Source organism: Erpetoichthys calabaricus, chromosome 14, assembly GCF_900747795.2.
Source record: "Erpetoichthys calabaricus chromosome 14, fErpCal1.3, whole genome shotgun sequence".
Lineage (NCBI taxonomy): Eukaryota > Metazoa > Chordata > Cladistia > Polypteriformes > Polypteridae > Erpetoichthys > Erpetoichthys calabaricus.
In genome coordinates this window covers 29,498,848-29,517,667 of record NC_041407.2, presented here as the reverse complement: position 1 = coordinate 29,517,667, position 18,820 = coordinate 29,498,848, and the positions used below count along the sequence as shown (strand labels likewise).

General features: G+C 36.9%; 1 protein-coding gene across 2 annotated transcripts in view; it reads left to right on the top strand.

The window, feature by feature from the left end:
* The window catches only part of arsg (arylsulfatase G), a 162,534-nt gene that overhangs the window by 88,256 nt on the left and 55,458 nt on the right, over positions 1–18,820 (top strand). For both annotated transcript variants that reach the window (XM_028819132.2, XM_051936241.1), the window contains exons 8-10: positions 7,719–7,799; positions 8,989–9,097; positions 14,963–15,083. In XM_028819132.2, the coding sequence (XP_028674965.2) occupies positions 7,719–7,799; positions 8,989–9,097; positions 14,963–15,083 (311 nt within the window). The remainder of the gene's footprint in view (positions 1–7,718; positions 7,800–8,988; positions 9,098–14,962; positions 15,084–18,820) is intronic.

Genomic DNA, 18,820 nt, shown 5'->3' with positions numbered 1-18,820 from the left:
TAAATATGACACTTATTCTTCAAGGAAATTTGTTGGGACAGCTTAATTTTGTTGAGATATCTTGAACTGATTGAGCTGTACAGTTTTAAAATTTCAAAATGTCCTTTGAATAACACTGGAAAATTTGCATACTTGTCTGTCTTAAAACAGAGAAACATTCTATGTGACTTCAACTACAAATTAGTTTACTGTTTCAATTTTACTTTGACATCAACTTGCATATTTTGTAGATTTTTCTCTCTTTTACCTCCAATAGCATCTACTGATGGCAAACAGATCCCCAGTACAAGTTAGTGAAACACCAGTAAACTGCATGCTTGGGGTAAGAAATCGCTGTTGCTGCTTGATTGTGCGCTAGTGGAATGGCAACCCTCTATTGACAAATCCACCATGGTGCATTCAGAAAGCTCTGAATGCATCCCCCCACTCTACTACTTTAAATTGTAACTAAATACAATGATCTTGCTAACTGTAAAAGTATTACATTCAGGCAAGAAAAGCAAAGTGTTATCTAGATATGAATGAAGTACCCTGTGGTGTGTAAGCTGTTGTGCACAGAGCAAATAAACATTGAGTCAGTAATATTTTCCTTACACTAAAGCAAGCTCGCAGCTCCATTATCCGCAGATTGTAACAATTCTCTATTTCACTGTCACTATAATTTACTAGGATGGCCAGATGTACAAGTGACCAGGACAATTACCATTTTAGGCTATATCATAAATAACTGAACAATATCAACAGGTTTTAACAGGTTGCCCAGCAAACCTTTGCTCTGCCAAAACTTTCTCACAATATATTTAGAAAAGCATGTACAGAAAATCAGGGGAACCCCCAAAAACCCAGACCAGATGAGCTTGATTAAGAAGTTGTGTTAAATTTGAACATTATCATGAGGAGAACAAAGCAGAGAGAAATAGGCAGTACTGCCATTTATTTGTTTCCACATCAACCACTTTGCAGAATCATACTGTATATGTTCATTGGTGAAAGTGATTTTTTTTTTCTTTGCCCTGTACCCTTTCTGTTGATGATGAGATAAAGCAGGCATTGAACAAACAAGGATGGGTTTTATGCATGGGCATACATGATACACAAGTGTCCAGGTTTGGGACTTCAAAAATGAGGTCACCCTATAATTTACCATCAGAGTGCCACATTCATTTGATGCCGATAATAGTTTGTCGCTGTCTCAGTTCTGTTAATGAAGTTAGTCTTTCACATTTGTGATAACTGAATATCTTTGCAAGTCCCATTTCATGAAAATAATGTGGTTGTCATACTCAAGCAAAGAATGGATTAATGACAGTTACTTTTTAAAATTTAGATTGTGTTAATTGGAAATTGCAAGATGTCACTGCGTGTGAATATGGCGTGTGTGGGTGTTTGAGAGTGGTCTTTGTGGTGGACTAGAGTCCTGTCCAGGCCTGTTTTCAGGCTTTTGCCCAATCCCGCCACCCTGAAATGCATTGAGAATTTTCTAGAACCTACCTACTGAACTTAATCCACTCAGGATATCAGTGTTTACACAGCTCTTGAATGGACCTGAATGTTGTGCCATGTGTACATTTTCTAGTTTGTTATAATTTTAAATTAGATGTTAACTTTTTATATGTTGTGACAGGTAAACCATTGTCTTGACAAAGTGAATATTTTTGGTATTCAGTTTATTCTCGTTTTAATGTCTGTCAAGAAACAGTGCTACTTACTGCTCTGAAAGTGAATGGGTCTTGATAAAAAGTTCTGGGAGCAGATGTGGAAAATGTGTAATCATTGCTGCGTACATTTACCATTCTAGATTTACTACCCAAGAATTCATTGAAGGTGAATATTAATATTAAAAATAAAAGAAGAGTATTTAACCGCGTTGTTTTATGTGGAACCTATGACAGTCATGTCATGTAGTGCATAATTGTACTGTCTGCTCAGTGCACATAGCACAGCCTACTTTGCATTAGGCGGAAGAAAAGCAGATGCGTGGCTTTGGAAATGCTTGTTCTGTGCTTTCAGACACCATGCCAAAAGCAAGTGAACCCAAGAGGATTTAAAAAAAAAAAATTCGGAAAGAAAGCTGCAAAATGCAATAAAACTGCACCGATGAAGGCACTGTGGTTTCTTAAAACCAAAACTCATAAAAATGTTAAGAAAATTGGTTGCAGAAATCCTGATTTACTGTTTAGCTAAATTGCAGTCTAATTTTATTTTTTATTGCAATTAATCTGAAAAGGGTTAGTCCACCCTCAGATATTCAAGAGATAAATACTGTTTGCTATTTAAAGAAATTGGTCGTAAATCAGAAAGGAGGTTGTGAATCATCATCTGTCGCTCAAGTGCACACTGCCCGCTTTAACAGCCAGCCTATCAGTGCTGTAGGAACCTAATTAGATAATGGAAGAAGTTAGTGTATTTGTGCTGTTTGATAGGGGTGTGGTCACGATAGAGCACCAGAGCGGGTTTGTAGATTGTTGCAGCTTGAATTTGCTGTAAAAGTATTTTAACTTACGGTATAATCTGAACTAGTTTGTTGCTTGTAGAAAGGGACTGAAGGATAGTCTTACAAAACACATAAGCTTTTTTTTCTCCAAGAAAAGAATATTAGTGTTTATCTTAATATGTTATCCTATCAAAGTTTTTTTTTTTTTTTTTAAACAGCTTTTATTTTTTGCAGACATTATTACCTTCATTAGTTTTCATTAATTAAACAGTTTAGCATCCAATAGAGCTAGATCTTAACACAATAACTTCACTAAGGTAGAAGCCGTCTCCAGATAGATCATCACAGAGTACACTCACACACAAGCCTGGACTCCACAGAGCTTCTAGTCATCTTCATAGCGTGTCTTTGTCATGGGAGCAAGCCAGAATTTTCAATTTTAAACCATTGCGAATTCAGATAGATCATGAAGATCAGAAGATTCATGATTATGAAGATTGATAAACTTTATTAATCCCAAGGTGAAATTCAGATGCATACAGCCGCAGAAACATAAAAAAACAAGGATACAGACTTGCAAGACAGATAATACTGCCAACCAATCAATCAACCAATGCAGAAATTTCAAAATGAACTTAAACAGTACGACGGGAGAAAGCACTGAATTTCAGCGAGCAGAAAAGACCCCAGAGTCACTTCTTAGAATACCGTGGTGGAGTGAGCCTTTGGCTAAAAGTGCACTGAGAAAGCGGATTTTTTGTGATGGCATCCAATTTTGTTACCAGCCTCTCTTCCATAACCGCTTCCAATATGTGGCTTTCCTGATAGGTTTGTTCAGACATTGTGTGTCCTTTCAACTGAAGTTGCTTCCCCAGGAGACCACAGCACAGAATGCCACACTGGCTACTATGGAGTGATAGAACATTTCAGCCTGCTTGTCTGCTTGCTGCACACATCAATAACCAGAATCACCCCATGAAGTACATTCTGCTCTGGTCCTTCTTATAGAAAACTCAATTATTAAGACAAGCAAGGATTTAAATTCTGTCAGGCAGCAGAGTTCACTTTTGTTCCACTATGCTGCCTGAACAACTAGTTAAATTACGGATTATGTACAAGGAATGTATTATTACATTCTTACATTTGAAACTCTTGTTGCTTGTGTGACTTTCAGGCACGGAAGCCTAAGATTATAGCCATTACGTTGCGTTCCATTATTTCCCAAGCACAGGAGACAGTTATTGTGCTGAGATGTTAATTATATTTTATTGAAGCATAGAAAAATGAGAAGGTCAGAAAATCTGACGCCATTATGGTTTGAACATCTGTCAAATCTATATTAGAACATTGTGTTTTTTGTTGTATTTTTACTTAGTTTCTGTACATTTTTAGCATCATTCTAAAGTTATTTTAATTCTTTAGGAGTTAAGTAAGACTTTAAAGAGTTTTTTGATGGCAGCCCTTAGGAAGCTAACTTATTTTTAAAATCCGTAGCCACATTAAGTACCCCACAAAAGTATGGTACGTATTGGTCAGAACAGCACGTACTGCACTGCTCAGATTAAATTAAGTAGCAAGTGAAAGTGTTATTTTATGTGTTATGTGTAGTTTTCAGGCCAGTAGATGCCTAATAAAATTTTGTTCTGAGGCTTTTATCTGCAGAGATACAGTGCCTATAAAAAAAAATCTTTGAAGTTTTCACATTTTAAATATCATACAGTGTTGAATTGCAGTGAATTCATTTGGCTGTTTTTGACATTGATCAACAAAAAAAGACTTTTTAATATCAACATGAAAACAAATCTCAGCAAAGTGGTTTAAAGTAATTACCAATATAAGTTAAATCCGCTGTGATTCAGTGAAAACTTCCAAAGGGGTCAATACTTTTTATAGGTGATGTATTTGAAATCGTGAGTGAATTGAACTCCATGCAAGACAAAAACTGCATTTAACTTCATAATCATTTTAGTCTTACTTGTGTAGTAGCTTCTGGGAAGGGTTTCAAGGAGTTTACTCCTTCTTCTGTAGTCTGTGGTAAGCAAAAGGTGACAGAAAGGTCACAAGATGAAATGTAATTCGAAAGGCAGACACAAAAGATTAAAAAAAGGAACAGAGTTTCTGCCATCGTTATTTTTTCTTACCACAGTCCAGTTGTGAGCTGCCCAAATTTATGGTCAGGTGCTTTTGCTAATGTATTTTAAGCTGAGATATGCCTTAATTATATACATGTAAAACACTAGCTGGAAGGGCATAATTAAACACTAGAGAAAGTATTCAGATTTGAGTTAAGAGTCTTTAATTCAGCCAGCCAGGCATCATTTAGCCATAAAACAAGTAAAGAAGCCATTATCTGAAGATAGAGCATTTCCAAATGATAGTGTTATATAGATGGTGTTGTGTCTGCTGAGGTAGCCTTCATACATCAACATGATGCTCTTAATGAAGTATGTCAGCTGTTCATTTTCACAGTCAATAAACACAGTTTTTCTTAAAAACTGTCAGTTCAATATTTGTCCCATCATTACAATTAAATGTATGTAGTTATTGAATTGTCTTTTATATTTATGGTGCCTCTGAGAAGAGGGTATTTTTAAGATATCTAGACACCTAATTAACCTTTTGTCATGACATTTCAGTGCCATCTGAGTTCTTTGTTGTCTTGCTTAGATATGGTGCTTACGATTAACTCCAAAGTGGTCCATGCTACTGTGTCGCAGTTCCCTTGTGCTAAGTTTGAATCCCTGCCTGGTCAGTGTTTACATAGGGGTTTCAGCAGGTTATTTACATTTTTCTTCCCACGTCATAAAGATATATGTGCTAGGTAATCGAGTGACTCTCCGTTAGTATAAGTGAGTTTTCTTGTGTTCACTGAGTTTTTTCTGTGATGGGTTAACAATCCATGCTAGGATTGGCTCTGGGTTTCCATTGCCATAAATTGGATTAAGTGGTTCAGTTAGTACAGTGAAGGATAAATCGATAGTAAGGATATAGTAAATTTTGTTATTTCATTTATGTTGTGGAAGATTTACTACAGTATTATAATACCATACTGTCAGTCCATTTGTTGTTCTGTTTGTATTTTATGTTTACTCGAAATTTAGTTTAAGATTATAATCAAAGCTAGGACGTATGACTGTAAAACTTAATCTCTCTATATTTAATAGATTTCTAAATGAGCCATTTGCCCATCTTCATTTCAAAAGCACAGTATTATGGGTATACGGTTTCCTATTTATGGTGCAGGCTGATTTTCCCTAAAGTAATTATTAATAATATTTTAGCAAAAAATATGTGCATTGTGCGTGTATTGAGCATATGACTAGATAACGGACGTATGGATTATGTGACATGAGGAATTTGAGAATTTTTTTTATTGTTTCCATTGAGATTTTTCACGTTTGCCATTTACAGCACTGATCATCATTGGGCTCTATTATATCATATATTTTTTTCTCTAGTTTTTCATGAAAACATAAGATTACTTTTTTATTGGCCATCAGCTACATATTACATAGGGTAAGTAACATATAAAAAATATCTTTTTAGGTGGAGTATTCCTTTAAGTGATAACCAAATGGATCATTTTTATGGATCACACAATCGCATCCGGCCAGAATATAGAGTCATCACACTATTTTGGGAATGTGGGGGTATGACACAAACTGACATGTGGACAATGTGAAAACTCCACATAGACAACACACAACCTCTGGATTTAAATCCAGGACACTGAATCTGTAGAACAAAAGTACAACTCATTGGACCACTATGATGCCGTAAATGTAAAACAGTACTGTATACTGTAATATGCCAAATGTACATTATCCAATATTCTTTATTGCTGTTTCTGTAAGTCCAAGCCAGGTTGTCAGAGAATTGTAACCCTAGGAATCAAAAGGTTCAAGCCATTTCTCCTGATGTCTCATCCATGCTGATGGAGTCATGATTCCTTCCTCAAATTCATTAGTCATTTTCTTTTTCATGTTTGAATTTGAAAGATCTTCCACTTTATATCACAATTACTCGGGTAAACCATTCAATAGATGGACAGTGGTCAGTAGGAGTTGATAATGTGGACTTACTTGACGTTGCTTTTCCCCGTTTCACTCTGTCAATCTTGAATTTTTATAATGTAACTTTTGTAGCACTAGAAACTCTTTTCTGTAATCAAGAAATTAAAAAAAAAAAAAAAAACAGAAAAGAATCAGACCAGTCCAAAAGTGAATTTAACTGGGAATCTGATTTGTTAATCAGTTTTTTTTTTCCTGTGGTGCCCTTCACAAAAGCATCAGGGCAAACATGCCTAAGGGTAGCGTATAACAGAAAACTCATGTTCATAGATAAATATTCAGTGTTTCACTTTTTGAGGACATTAGGAAAAAGTTACTTCCTTAGTTTATGTTTGAATGTTGATATAATCAGGCCTAAAAAAGAGGAAAATATCAGTTTTCTGCTGTTTATTTGCTGCACATCCATGCTGGAAATAAAGCACAGGATACATTAGCAGACCCTTTTATGACAAAGTGAATATGGAACTTTTTAAACTATTTTTAAACATGTAGTCATACTGTTTCCAGCGTGCTGTATAATGTCAGTACTACTACCGTACATAGTTTATAAATTTAGCTTTTATAATTTACATGTGGATAAAAAGTCTGTGGAAATATTATCTGTGTTTCCTTGAAGTATCTGGGGAAAAAAACTGTGGTGTCCTGTTGTGGAGCATATAATAAGTGGTGGGATGAAAGGACAATATTCCACTTGAACAGTCTTTCCATATGAAAGCCAGGAAGTGGAATGGGTTTAGCTTGCTCTTTAAAAATCTGGAAACCTTGATTTAGAATCCTATTATAAAAAACATTGTCTAGTCGGCAGTGTGCAGACTGTAAAGCAAATGCTACCTGTTTTATAATTACCATAAAGTATCAAGGCTTAAACAGGTTTTGGTTTAGCACTCAAAAATCTGAGTGTACAAATGTAAAGTTTAATTGCAGTATACTGAATGTGGCAATGTCCTGTAGATAAAAGCACCCTTTTTTAGCTGTAGTCCAGTATCATGGTCTAATCTAGTTTTTATTACACTCAAGAGCTCATTTAAAATGTTAGTGTAATTAATGGATTTTGTGGATTAATTTGACATTTTTGTATGCACTAATTTAGTTCATAGGTTACTTACTCTATCAAAAGATACTGTATGTCAAGTTTATGTTTTACACCTCTTTGCTGGCAAATATTATTAGAGTACTCTCTACATTGTTATTTGAAGAGTATTTTTCACTTTTAGGTGACAATGGACCATGGGCTGAGAAGTGTGAATTTTCAGGGAGTGTTGGCCCCTTTGTTGGGAGTTGGCAGACGCAGAGAGGTAAACAGTTTGAAAAACAGGCTATTCTTTTTAATGTTATGATTAAGGATCCCTGTATCGTAATTAGAGCTTGTGGTTTTTATCACATTGCTTAGGATGAAATCTTTTGTACATCATTAGCACTTGAGAGTTCATACACGTTGTTTATGTTATGCTTGTAAAGTATACATGGACGCTTTTTTTTAAAACTTCTTTGAGTAAAATTAATGGTTAGAAAATTAAATATTGTAATGAGTCAGCCCAGGTGATTATAAGTATTTTTGGTTTGAAACAGTATGATGCAGTATATCAATATAAACATAATTTATTTGGGCTAAATAAATGCCTATTTATTGTATCTCAAACTTTTCATGTATGGTATGGAAAAATAGCAGATTTTTTTTTGTTCAGGAATTAATGGTATAAACACCGCTGTAAGCCTGTAAGAAATGAAGTCCATCATTGCTGATTAAAAGAGGAATTGAAGGCAGCGTCTGTTCTGTTTATGTTGCATAATTGCAGAAATGCTTAAAAAGAGACATGTGTGGCCACAGTACTAGATGGTGACCAGTTTGGTTCATTTGACAATGCAAATATATACATATAAAAAAAGGAACGAAGAAAGGCCACTACAGCATTTTCTTAAGAGAAAAGCACCAGTTTGCAAAACAACAGACATCTGAGTTTAAAGGAGGTTTTCAGCATATACTTGAATTAAGCAGAAAAACAAAAGTAATTTTAAAATTTGTAGTGAGTTTATGAACTTGGTTAGATAAGTGCCCATTAGGGTGTAACAAGACCGTAAATGTTGAAATGTTATCGGCGTCATCATCCTAACATCCATGGAAAAAAATCATCAGACTTGAGAAGTGGCCTGGTTTGTGCATTTTTGACATTCTGGAACATTAAGGAAATTTACTTTAGCTGCATTGCAACAGTGGAAAAGCACATTTTTTTATACAATATCATTAACAGAAAATTGTAAAGCCTCTCTAATAAAGTCTTTTTATTGGATATTGTCTCACTTGCTTAATATCAATGCTTTAACAAAGGATTGAATTTCTTTTAACCTTACACTAAGATATTATGCACTGTTAGGTAACTATAGAATATAAGACAAAGTTACATAAGCCTGTTAAAGGTAAATAACAAAATTACAAAAACATAAAAAGTTAAGAATGTTGTGTTATGCAATTGTGTGTGAATGCAGGTGGGAGTTCAGCCAAGAGGACCACTTGGGAAGGTGGCCACAGAGTACCAGCTATTGCCTACTGGCCAAGCAGAATACCAGCTAATGTCACAACTACTGCTCTACTCAGGTATAGTTGTCTATCTTATAAAGAAAATGACATCACATGATATTATTTGAATTCATACTGTGAAAAGTGGAGAGACTTACAGAACATCCGGAAAGTATTCACAGCGCATCACTTTTTCCACATTTTCTTATGTTACAGCCTTATTCCAAAATGGATTAAATTCATTTTTTCTCAGAATTCTGCACACAGCATCCCATAATGACAACATGAAAAAAGTTTACTTGAGGTTTTTGCAAATTTATTAAAAATAAAAAAAACTGAGAAATCACATGTACATAAGTATTCACAGCCTTTGCTCAATACTTTGTCGATGCACCTTTGGCAGCAATTACAGCCTCAAGTCTTTTTGAATATGATGCCACAAGCTTGGCACACCTATCCATGGCCAGTTTCGCCCATTCCTCTTTGCAGCCCCTCTCAAGCTCCATCAGGTTGGATGGGAAGCGTCGGTGCACAGCCATTTTAAGATCTCTCCAGAGATGTTCAATCGGTTTCAAGTCTGGGCTCTGGCTGGGCCACTCAAGGACATTCACAGAGTTGTCCTGAAGCCACTCCTTTGATATCTTGGCTGTGTGCTTAGGATCGTTGTCCTGCTGAAAGATGAACCGTCACCCCAGTCTGAGGTCAAGAGCGCTCTGGAGCAGGTTTTCATCCAGGATGTCTCTGTACATTGCTGCAGTCATCTTTCCCTTTATCCTGACTAGTCTCCCAGTCCCTGCCACTGAAAAACATCCCCACAGCATGATGCTGCCACCACCATGCTTCACTGTAGGGATGGTATTGGCCTGGTGATGAGCGGTGCCTGGTTTCCTTCAAACGTGACGCCTGGCATTCACACCAAAGAGTTCAATCTTGGTCTCATCAGACCAGAGAATTTTCTTTCTTCTACTAAGGAGTGGCTTCCGTCTGGCCACTCTACCATACAGGCCTGATTTCTGGATTGCTGCAGAGATGGTTGTGCTTCTGGAAGGTTCTCCTCTCTCCACAGAGGACCTCTGGAGCTCTGACAGAGTGACCATCAGGTTCTTGGTCACCTCCCTGACTAAGGCCCTTCTCCCCCTATTGCTTGGTTTAGATGGCCGGCCAGCTCTAGGAAGAGTCCTGGTGGTTTCGTACTTCTTCCACTTACGGATGACGGAGGCAACTGTGCTCATTGGGACCTTCAAAGCAGCAGAAATTTTTCTGTAATCTTCCCCAGATTTGTGCCTCGAGACAATCCTGTCTTGGAGGTCTACAGACAATTCCTTTGACTTCATGCTTGGTTTGTGCTCTGACATGAACTGTCAACTGTGGGACCTTATATAGACAGGTGTGTGTCTTTCCAAATCATGTCCAATCAACTGAATTTACCACAGGTGGACTCCAATTAATCTGCAGAAACATCTCAAGGATGATCAGGGGAAACAGGATGCACCTGAGCTCAATTTTGAGCTTCACGACAAAGGCTGTGAATACTTATGTACATATGCTTTCTCAATGTTTTTATTTTTAATAAATTTGCAAAAATCTCAAACTTTTTTGACGTTGTCATTATGGGGTGTTGTGTGTAGAATTCTGAGGAAAAAAATGAATTTAATCCATTTTGGAATAAGGCTGTAACATAACAAAATGTGGAAAAAGTGATGCGCTGTGAATACTTTCCGGATGCACTGTATATTCTACTGCATCATGACATTTCTTTTGTGAAAACCACAACTTCACTCTCGAGTCTGAGCTCAACTACTGTTGGATTAACAGGTTCTGAGACTTGCGTCCTATCATGTCTAAGACATGGGATCTATACCCTGTACTGGCCTGCAGTTTCCTTTGCTATTGCTCTTCTAGCAACGTCTAATGCTGATATGCTGGTATCTGTGCTAGTAGCAGCTCTTTTGGTTAATCCTCAAAAGAGATCAAATGTCCAAACTCCATGCTCAGTGTGGTTATAAGTATAATTATCATTGTGTGAACACTGGCACATGAAAAACACTCGTATACCTCTATGTGCATATTTCTAGCATTCTGAATGTAAATAATTTAAAAACCTTTTTCAGACTTTAACCATAATATAGCCAGTTGTGTGCACCCCCATGTTTTGTGTCATGCAGTCTATTCAAAGGTAACCTGTGAAGTCTGAGGAGGTATAATTTGTTTATTCAGCAATTTTTGAAACCAGTTTTGACAGCTATATACAGTACACCCTTAAAGGGGGAACATTCACGATTTTCTATATTTTAACAGCAAAAAGTAGTCTTTCATTTAGGAGCTTGGAAAAAAAAAATGTACTATGATTTCACTGGCCTAGTATTATGCTTGATGAAGAACTCAATCTCCCAAAAGCCAATGTGTCCATTGTGTTAGGCTAGCTACGCGTAGTTGCCGCTTTTAGGCTCTCTCTGTTTTGCACAGTGTCGAGCAGGAAACAGTTTATAAAGCACATGTACATCACTATGCGCTGCTATGTAAAATTAATTAACATTAATAGAGTTTTCATCTTTGTAAATTACTTCAGTGTTAAAGGAGAAATCTATAAAAATAACAAACAGTTCTTTTCCACCAGTCGTCACTTGCTCATTATGGGAACTACGTTCTAATTCCTTCTGCAAAAAAGTGAAATCCATGAATATCGGATAACCAACCACTCTTACCAAAACACCTAAAAGTGGTTTAGTAAAATCAAACCTATTATATGTAATAGCAACTGTGGCACAGTGATGATCATTGCTCTCTAGGCTACATACTGTACATTATAAAAGTCTTACATAATATAACATTAAAAGCATACTTCTTAATCAAGTCTTAATAAAAAATATACACATGGTTAATTTAAAAGCCTCTGTACAAATCATAAATATTACCTGTTGTGTGTGGGGCTCACCACATGTTCTTATTGTGTCTGTGGGGGTTTTGACCTTCCATTTTAATCATTTTAAACGTGGTCAGATGTTTTCAGTCAGGCATGCTAGACACTGCCTTTGCTGCTTTTAGTGCGCCAGCAGAAAAATATTCTCAATTTTCTTTTTATTTCTTATTAATGTAGCAAACTGTGGACTATTCATGTCCTATATATGGACAGTAGATGCAATGGAATGTCCAGCTGTTATCATATTCCAGAGTATTACTTTTTATTTTTATTTTAAGGCTCACGCATACTAGAACTTTGAACATGTTAAAGTACTTTCACAATGCAGATCATTTACTGCCAGAAATGGAGAACTAGAAATGCAGTCTGCATGCGGGCATGTTACATTTCTGCCCAAAATTACTTTTAACTGGCTTGCCCCATGTACCAATCCCTTATTCTTAATGTGAGCAACAGCAACTAGTCATATCACCATAGCTTTTGGGAAAAGTCCGATACCAACCCTCAAAAGCTGCCAGCCACCACAAAAGGTAGCTTTGAATCCTTAGTTACCCTTGCACTTTAATCTCTGCATGTAAGAGGAAAATGGAGTCACTTGAGAAAAATTCACACAGACATAGGAAGTGAAAAATTCTCAAAGTTGATAGCTGGATATTAGATGAAGTGAAAACTTCTCAAAGATGATAGCTGGATGTAAGATGAAGTGAAAACTTCTCAAAGATGATAGTTAGATGTCAGATTCAAACCCTTCCAATCTACCAGGTGGAAGCAGTGGCAAGTTCAAGCAATAGTTAAATTCAGCAATGTTCTTAATGTTCTATTTTAGTTGGTGTTGATTATGAGCTCTTGGCAAGCAAAATGGGAACCGATTTAGTTAATTTTGGAAAATAAAATAAAGTGTTCCCTTTTCCTACCAAACAAATAAGTTAATGCGCTTAGGAAAATGGAATGATCTTTGCTAAGCAGTAATTGTTCTTAGCAAAAAAAAATCCATCATCCTATTTTGGAACATGTAATTAAATATTTTTATGAATAGTTGTACACTATAATAGTGTTAAACAAAAAGTTGCATTTCACATGGGGCCAGAGTTGGCATTAATTAATATGGAAATAACAAACTGGTAATCACAGTGATCTTCTGATGAAGTCAAAACATGTGAAAAAAATGATGGTTCACCATTTTTGATGTGCAGTGCTGATTTAAGTATTCAGTTAGTCTTCATTAATTGTATTTTAAATATTGTCCATCAATCCATTTTCAAACTCCCTGATCTTAGTCTTTTGTAGGACCCACTCTTACAAATGAAAATTCACAGGGCAAGTTTAGAGTTAGCAGTTAACCTATCCTTGATGTTTGAGAAAAATGGGAATACTTAGAGGAAACCCCATGTGGAAGTGGCATCTGTTCTGCTATGGAAGAGGAATTGTCAAATAGAATGAAGGGACATGACCAGAAGATGAATGAGATACCAGTTTAGTCTTAGTCCAAGCAAGGGTCATTAACAAAGTTGAAATTTACCAAACCATTTTTACCCAGTATGCAAAAATTAATTGAAAGCAAAAATGAGGAGATGCACAAGTTCCTAAGTCTTCAAAGTCTTTTCATACGCTAACTAACACTCCAAAGAAATTTTTGTGGTTTTGAATTCAATCTCAAATATTCAGAAACTGGTCAACACTGACCTTTATGCTGTTGCAACAGTGGCAACATGCAATGCAATTTCCATTTGTCATGTAGTAGTGAAAAGGGTAGCAATATCCCCAAATCCCATCCAGAAATGTCACTGTCCACTGAAAACAAAATGGCAGCACACCATGACAGGAAATATTTGTAGGTTCCTTAAAATGACCTTGCATACATAGAACAATTAACAAATTGAATTTTCTATGCTTGACAACCCTCATAGTGAATAGAAAAGCAAGAAAATAGGTAGAACCAAACCAGATAAAAGCTTTAAAATGTATAAAATCATAACAGAAAAAAATGCACAAATGCAAGGGAATTACAAAGCTGTGGATACAAACACTGTTTATGGAACTATGTATAGATCTGTAAGGCAGTGTTGACTGCTGCTGCTGTAGAATCCCGGGCGAATATCTCAGCTCAAGCAGTGAATTTTTGGAGGTTGCACTTTCTTACTGTATTTGCATGGATTCTGTCTCCACATCTTAAAAACTAGTGTTAGATGTACTGCTAACTTAAGTGTGGCCTCATATGAATGAGTGTTAGTGTGCATATAAATGTGCTTTGTGATGGACTGTTATCCTGTTCAGGACTGTTTCCATCTTCTGACAAATCCTGCCAGAATAGGCACTCCCTGTGACCCTGAACTTGATAAGAGGGTTAGGAAATGGATAAGTGGAATATTTTTAGATAATGATAGTGCACAATATATTAATGGTGTAGTAAAATAATTACAGAATGTATTACAGTAGCTCATACACAAAACAAGGAACAATGCTACAATCATAAACTACTGATAAATAGGGAAGAAACTGAAGTAGGACACTTGTGTTTACATAGTCAGCAGCCATACAGCCTTCACTTCAGAACAGGTAATCCACCCGACGCTAAGTATGTTTGGGCCCAGCCAGTGCTTTGAATAGAACGCCATCTAGGAAAGGCTTGGGTTGCTTCTAGAAGAAGTATTGATGAAGGCATTAGGTTAGTCTGTGTGTGGATCCTGTAGCCCCAGTGCAGTGACGGGACACTGTGCTGTAAAAATTGGCACCAGCAACAGGAGTGACCTGTAACTGGATCTCCATTCCCCTCGCTGTAGGAGGTAAAGCATTGCAAGAAATACTGTGGATGCTCATGTTGTCAAGTACTTCAATTTTTTTTAAGATTGCTGTTCTCACATGCATCTTAAGTAATGGTTGTTTTGAATATGTTGTGTGTACATCTAAACTTTACTGTTTACTTTAGCACAGTCATGTTTGATCTGATTTTCAGTTCCTGAATCGTGCCTTATTGTGCTAAATAAACTAATCACTTCATGTTTTTTTGTTAATTTGTATTTTAGTATGCTGGATATTTTCCCCACTTTGCTCTCATTTGCTCATATAAGTCTGCCCAAGGATAGACACTGTGATGGACTGGATATAAGTCAAGTTCTCTTTGGCCATTCACAATCAGGGCATCAGGTACTGTGATCATTTTTGCTCATCCAATAATATGACACAAACTGAACTGCACTGTTTTTAGTGCTTGTTATCTTAACATTGCTTTATGCTTTGCTTTCTCATCTACAGTTTCTTGTGCAATAGCTTTATGTAATTATAAGAAATACGTGTGTGAAAAAGAAGCGGAAAACTAAATAATATGCATGTAAAATTAACTTACCATGACAAACTACAAAGCTATGCGAACACATACCAAGGAAGAGAAAATGACGCATTTGTTGATGCATTGCGTTCAGATCGCAATAAACTTCTTCATGGCATTTTCTAACATGAAATTGCGGTTGGGTTTAAGGCTATCATTTGTCATCTAGATTTATCCATTGGCCATTTTTTCTCCTAACAGAGCTTATGCCATTTGTTCTGCATGCATTGTCTATTATTGTAACTGCTTTCTTACTTCAATTTCATTTTTTTAATAAAATGTGAAAGAAATATTCGGCTGTATATATAAAAATCACTGCTATATCTATTAGTAGATAACAGTGTGTCTGCTGTGCTTCTAGGTAAACCTTGACTTGAAATTACTTTAGCAATGGATTGTAAATGGAATTGGCAATCTATGTTGTCTTTTGTAAGTTGTTGCACTTTTCACACGTTGTATTGAATCCTAAGACTGAAGATTTCCCATTTGATGTTAATCTTTTCACAGTTTATGGGTGAAATGCTGTATAAAGTATTTGTCATTGTAAGTTAGTCAGAGTCTTGTGACATAAATGACAGATGGGCTGTTCTGCTCCCAGTGAAGTTCCAGGCAGACTTGTATACTTTTGAAGTAATCATCTGATTTATAAAAGATGGCCTGATAAATGGAAAAGGAAGACCTGGAGAAATTGTTTCACATTCAATTTAAAGGAAAGTCTGAATCAAAAACAGCTAAATTTCAAGTTAGGCTAGTTAGTACTTAATTTCTGACTTGGAGATTGCTGTATTGTACCTCAAAGACACATTAGGCTATGTTGTTATTTTTTGCTAAAGCATACATCTGCTTATAAGGACCAGACTATTCATATTTTCTTTAATGGAGCAGCCTACAATTGGCTTAAAATGATATTACAGTACATGCTGTGCTTACATCTAAGAGAACACTGATCAATACTGAACTGTGTGTTCCTTTAATCAGAAAACAAAAAATATAATGGCATAATGTAAACATTATTGCTTTCTTATAGTGTTTCTGAACTTTGTTTTTTGTGAAAGCCATCCACAAATATCTTTCATGTTTTGGTGTTTTTGCTAATATAATTCTAGATGCCTATAGCTAGAGGAGTCCCAATGTCAAGGGCAAAAGTTTTACAAGATTTGTTAAAGAACCCACTTGTGCCAGAGTTTAAAAATACTGGTCACTTTTTCCAGATGCTAGTAATTCTGATACTGTTAAGGAAAATTCTTCTTAGAAAGTATTCTTCATATTACATCATAGAAACATTAGCATTCTAATTGTGCAGTATAGTGCTGGCACCATAGTTTGATTTGCATTTTATAAGGCTTGTTAAATTGGATAGTTTTGTTTAGTGTAAATTAACAGTTGGCTGCATGTTTGCTAGGTTCAGTTATGGCAGTGTTAAGTTTTGTGTTTCTTACTTAAATAGGTAAGTTGTGAAGAATACTACAACAGACTTGGTCTCATCAGGTCAGATTAGGTTGGGGAAGCATGCACTGGTACAGCGCATTGCTACACCCACAACACGACAAAACAAATCCCCATTAAGACACAAGGTCCAGTCCCCCCATACCCGGGAAAATAACCATCTATTTGCCGCAGCCAGGTGTTATGTAGGCATCCCCTTGACCTGGTCCACCTGCTCGGCTCCAAAATAATAAGGATCTTGCGAGCTGGATCACCCTCTGCTATTCACGACACATGGCCGTAGTGCCGTAACTGATGCTCCTTCACAATGCAGGTATTGTGCATCATTTGGAACTCCATGAGCAACCTCTCATTCAACACAAAGTCAAACCAGCTGTACCCAAGTATTCTCCAAAGAGACATAGTACCGAAGGAGTCTAGTCTTCGCCTCGGGTCACTGGATAGTGTTCATGTTTCGCAACCATATAGCAAAACAGGAAACAGCAGGGTTCTAAAAACTTAGACCTTCATCGTTTTGCAGAGATATCAGGAGTGCCACACACCCTGAGCACATCACACCCATCCTGCTTCGCCTTCACTGGCTCCCTGTGTCTTACAGAATTGAATATAAAATTCTACTAATAACCTACAAAGCCATAAATGACCTTGCGCCAAACTACTTCAGTGACCTTCTCCATCACTATGTGCCTGTCCACCCACTAAGATCCTCTGATTCTGGTAATTTTGTTGTGCCCCACACTAATCTACACTCCATGGGTGACTGGGCCTTCAGCTGTATAGCACCCAGACTCTGGAATGACCTACCGAAATTAATTAGATTGTATTAATTAGAATTGTATATTTGGTTTTTGAATAAATATTCCTGCCGTTAGTCTTTAACCCTTGTAATTTTTAACTCTAAAACAAAGTTATCCACCACAAGCCGCCCACATATATTCATCCAATGAACGGCGACTGGTGACAAAGGGTGGGTGTTGACACAGCATTTGTGGTGACAGAGCAAGCTAAATATGGGTGTGTAAAGTTTAATACGAAGAAAGCGATTTACTGTGTGATAATATTGACAGTTCTTCAAGAGCTGATAGTGACAGCATAGTAGATTCTTTTTCACGTGTTAGTGAAGCATACCAAGGTGATGATTTTTGCTTTGAATGTGCTTGGTAGCTTTGAAAGCTACTGTTCACTGGATCTCCGGGGCTCGAGAGAAAAAAATTAGATACAGATAATCCCTTAAAGAATCATAAATGATGGCATGTTTTGAGCCCAAGATACAGAATGTACACAGCATCTATTAAACAGCACCACACACTAAGCCAAATTTCAGGCTGTATATGAGTCTGATGTCTGTTATGATGAGCTGCCACATTTCTTGTACAGTGCATCTGGAAAGTATTCACAGCGCATCACCACATTTTGTTAGGTTAAAGCCTTATTCCAAAATGGATTTAATTCATTTTTTTCCTCAGAATTCTACACACAACACCCCATAATGACAACGTGAAAAAAGTTTACCTGAGGTTTTTGCAAATTTATTAAAAATAAAAAAACTGAGAAATCCCATGTACATAAGTATTCACAGCCTTTGCTCAATACTTTGCACCTTTGGCAGCAATTACAGCCTCAAGTCTTTTTGAATATGATGCCACAAGCTTGGCACACCTATCCTTGGCCAGTTTCGCCCATTCCTCTTTGCAGCACCTCTCAGGCTCCATCAGGTTGGATGGGAAGCGTTGGTGCACAGCCATTTTAAGATCTCTCCAGAGATGTTCAATCGGATTCAAGTCTGGGCTCTGGCTGGGCCACTCAAGGACATTCACAGAGTTGTCCTGAAGCCACTCCTTTGATATTTTGGCTGTGTGCTTAGGGTCGTTGTCCTGCTGAAAGATGAACCGTCGCCCCACTCTGAGGTCAAGAGCACTCTGGAGCAGGTTTTCATCCAGGATGTCTCTGTACATTGCTGCAGTCATCTTTCCTTTTATCCTGACTAGTCTCCCAGTCCCTGCTGCTGAAAAACATCCCCACAACATGATACTGCCACCACCATGCTTCACTGTAGGGATGGTATTGTCCTGGTGATGAGCGGTGCCTGGTTTCCTCCAAACGTGACACC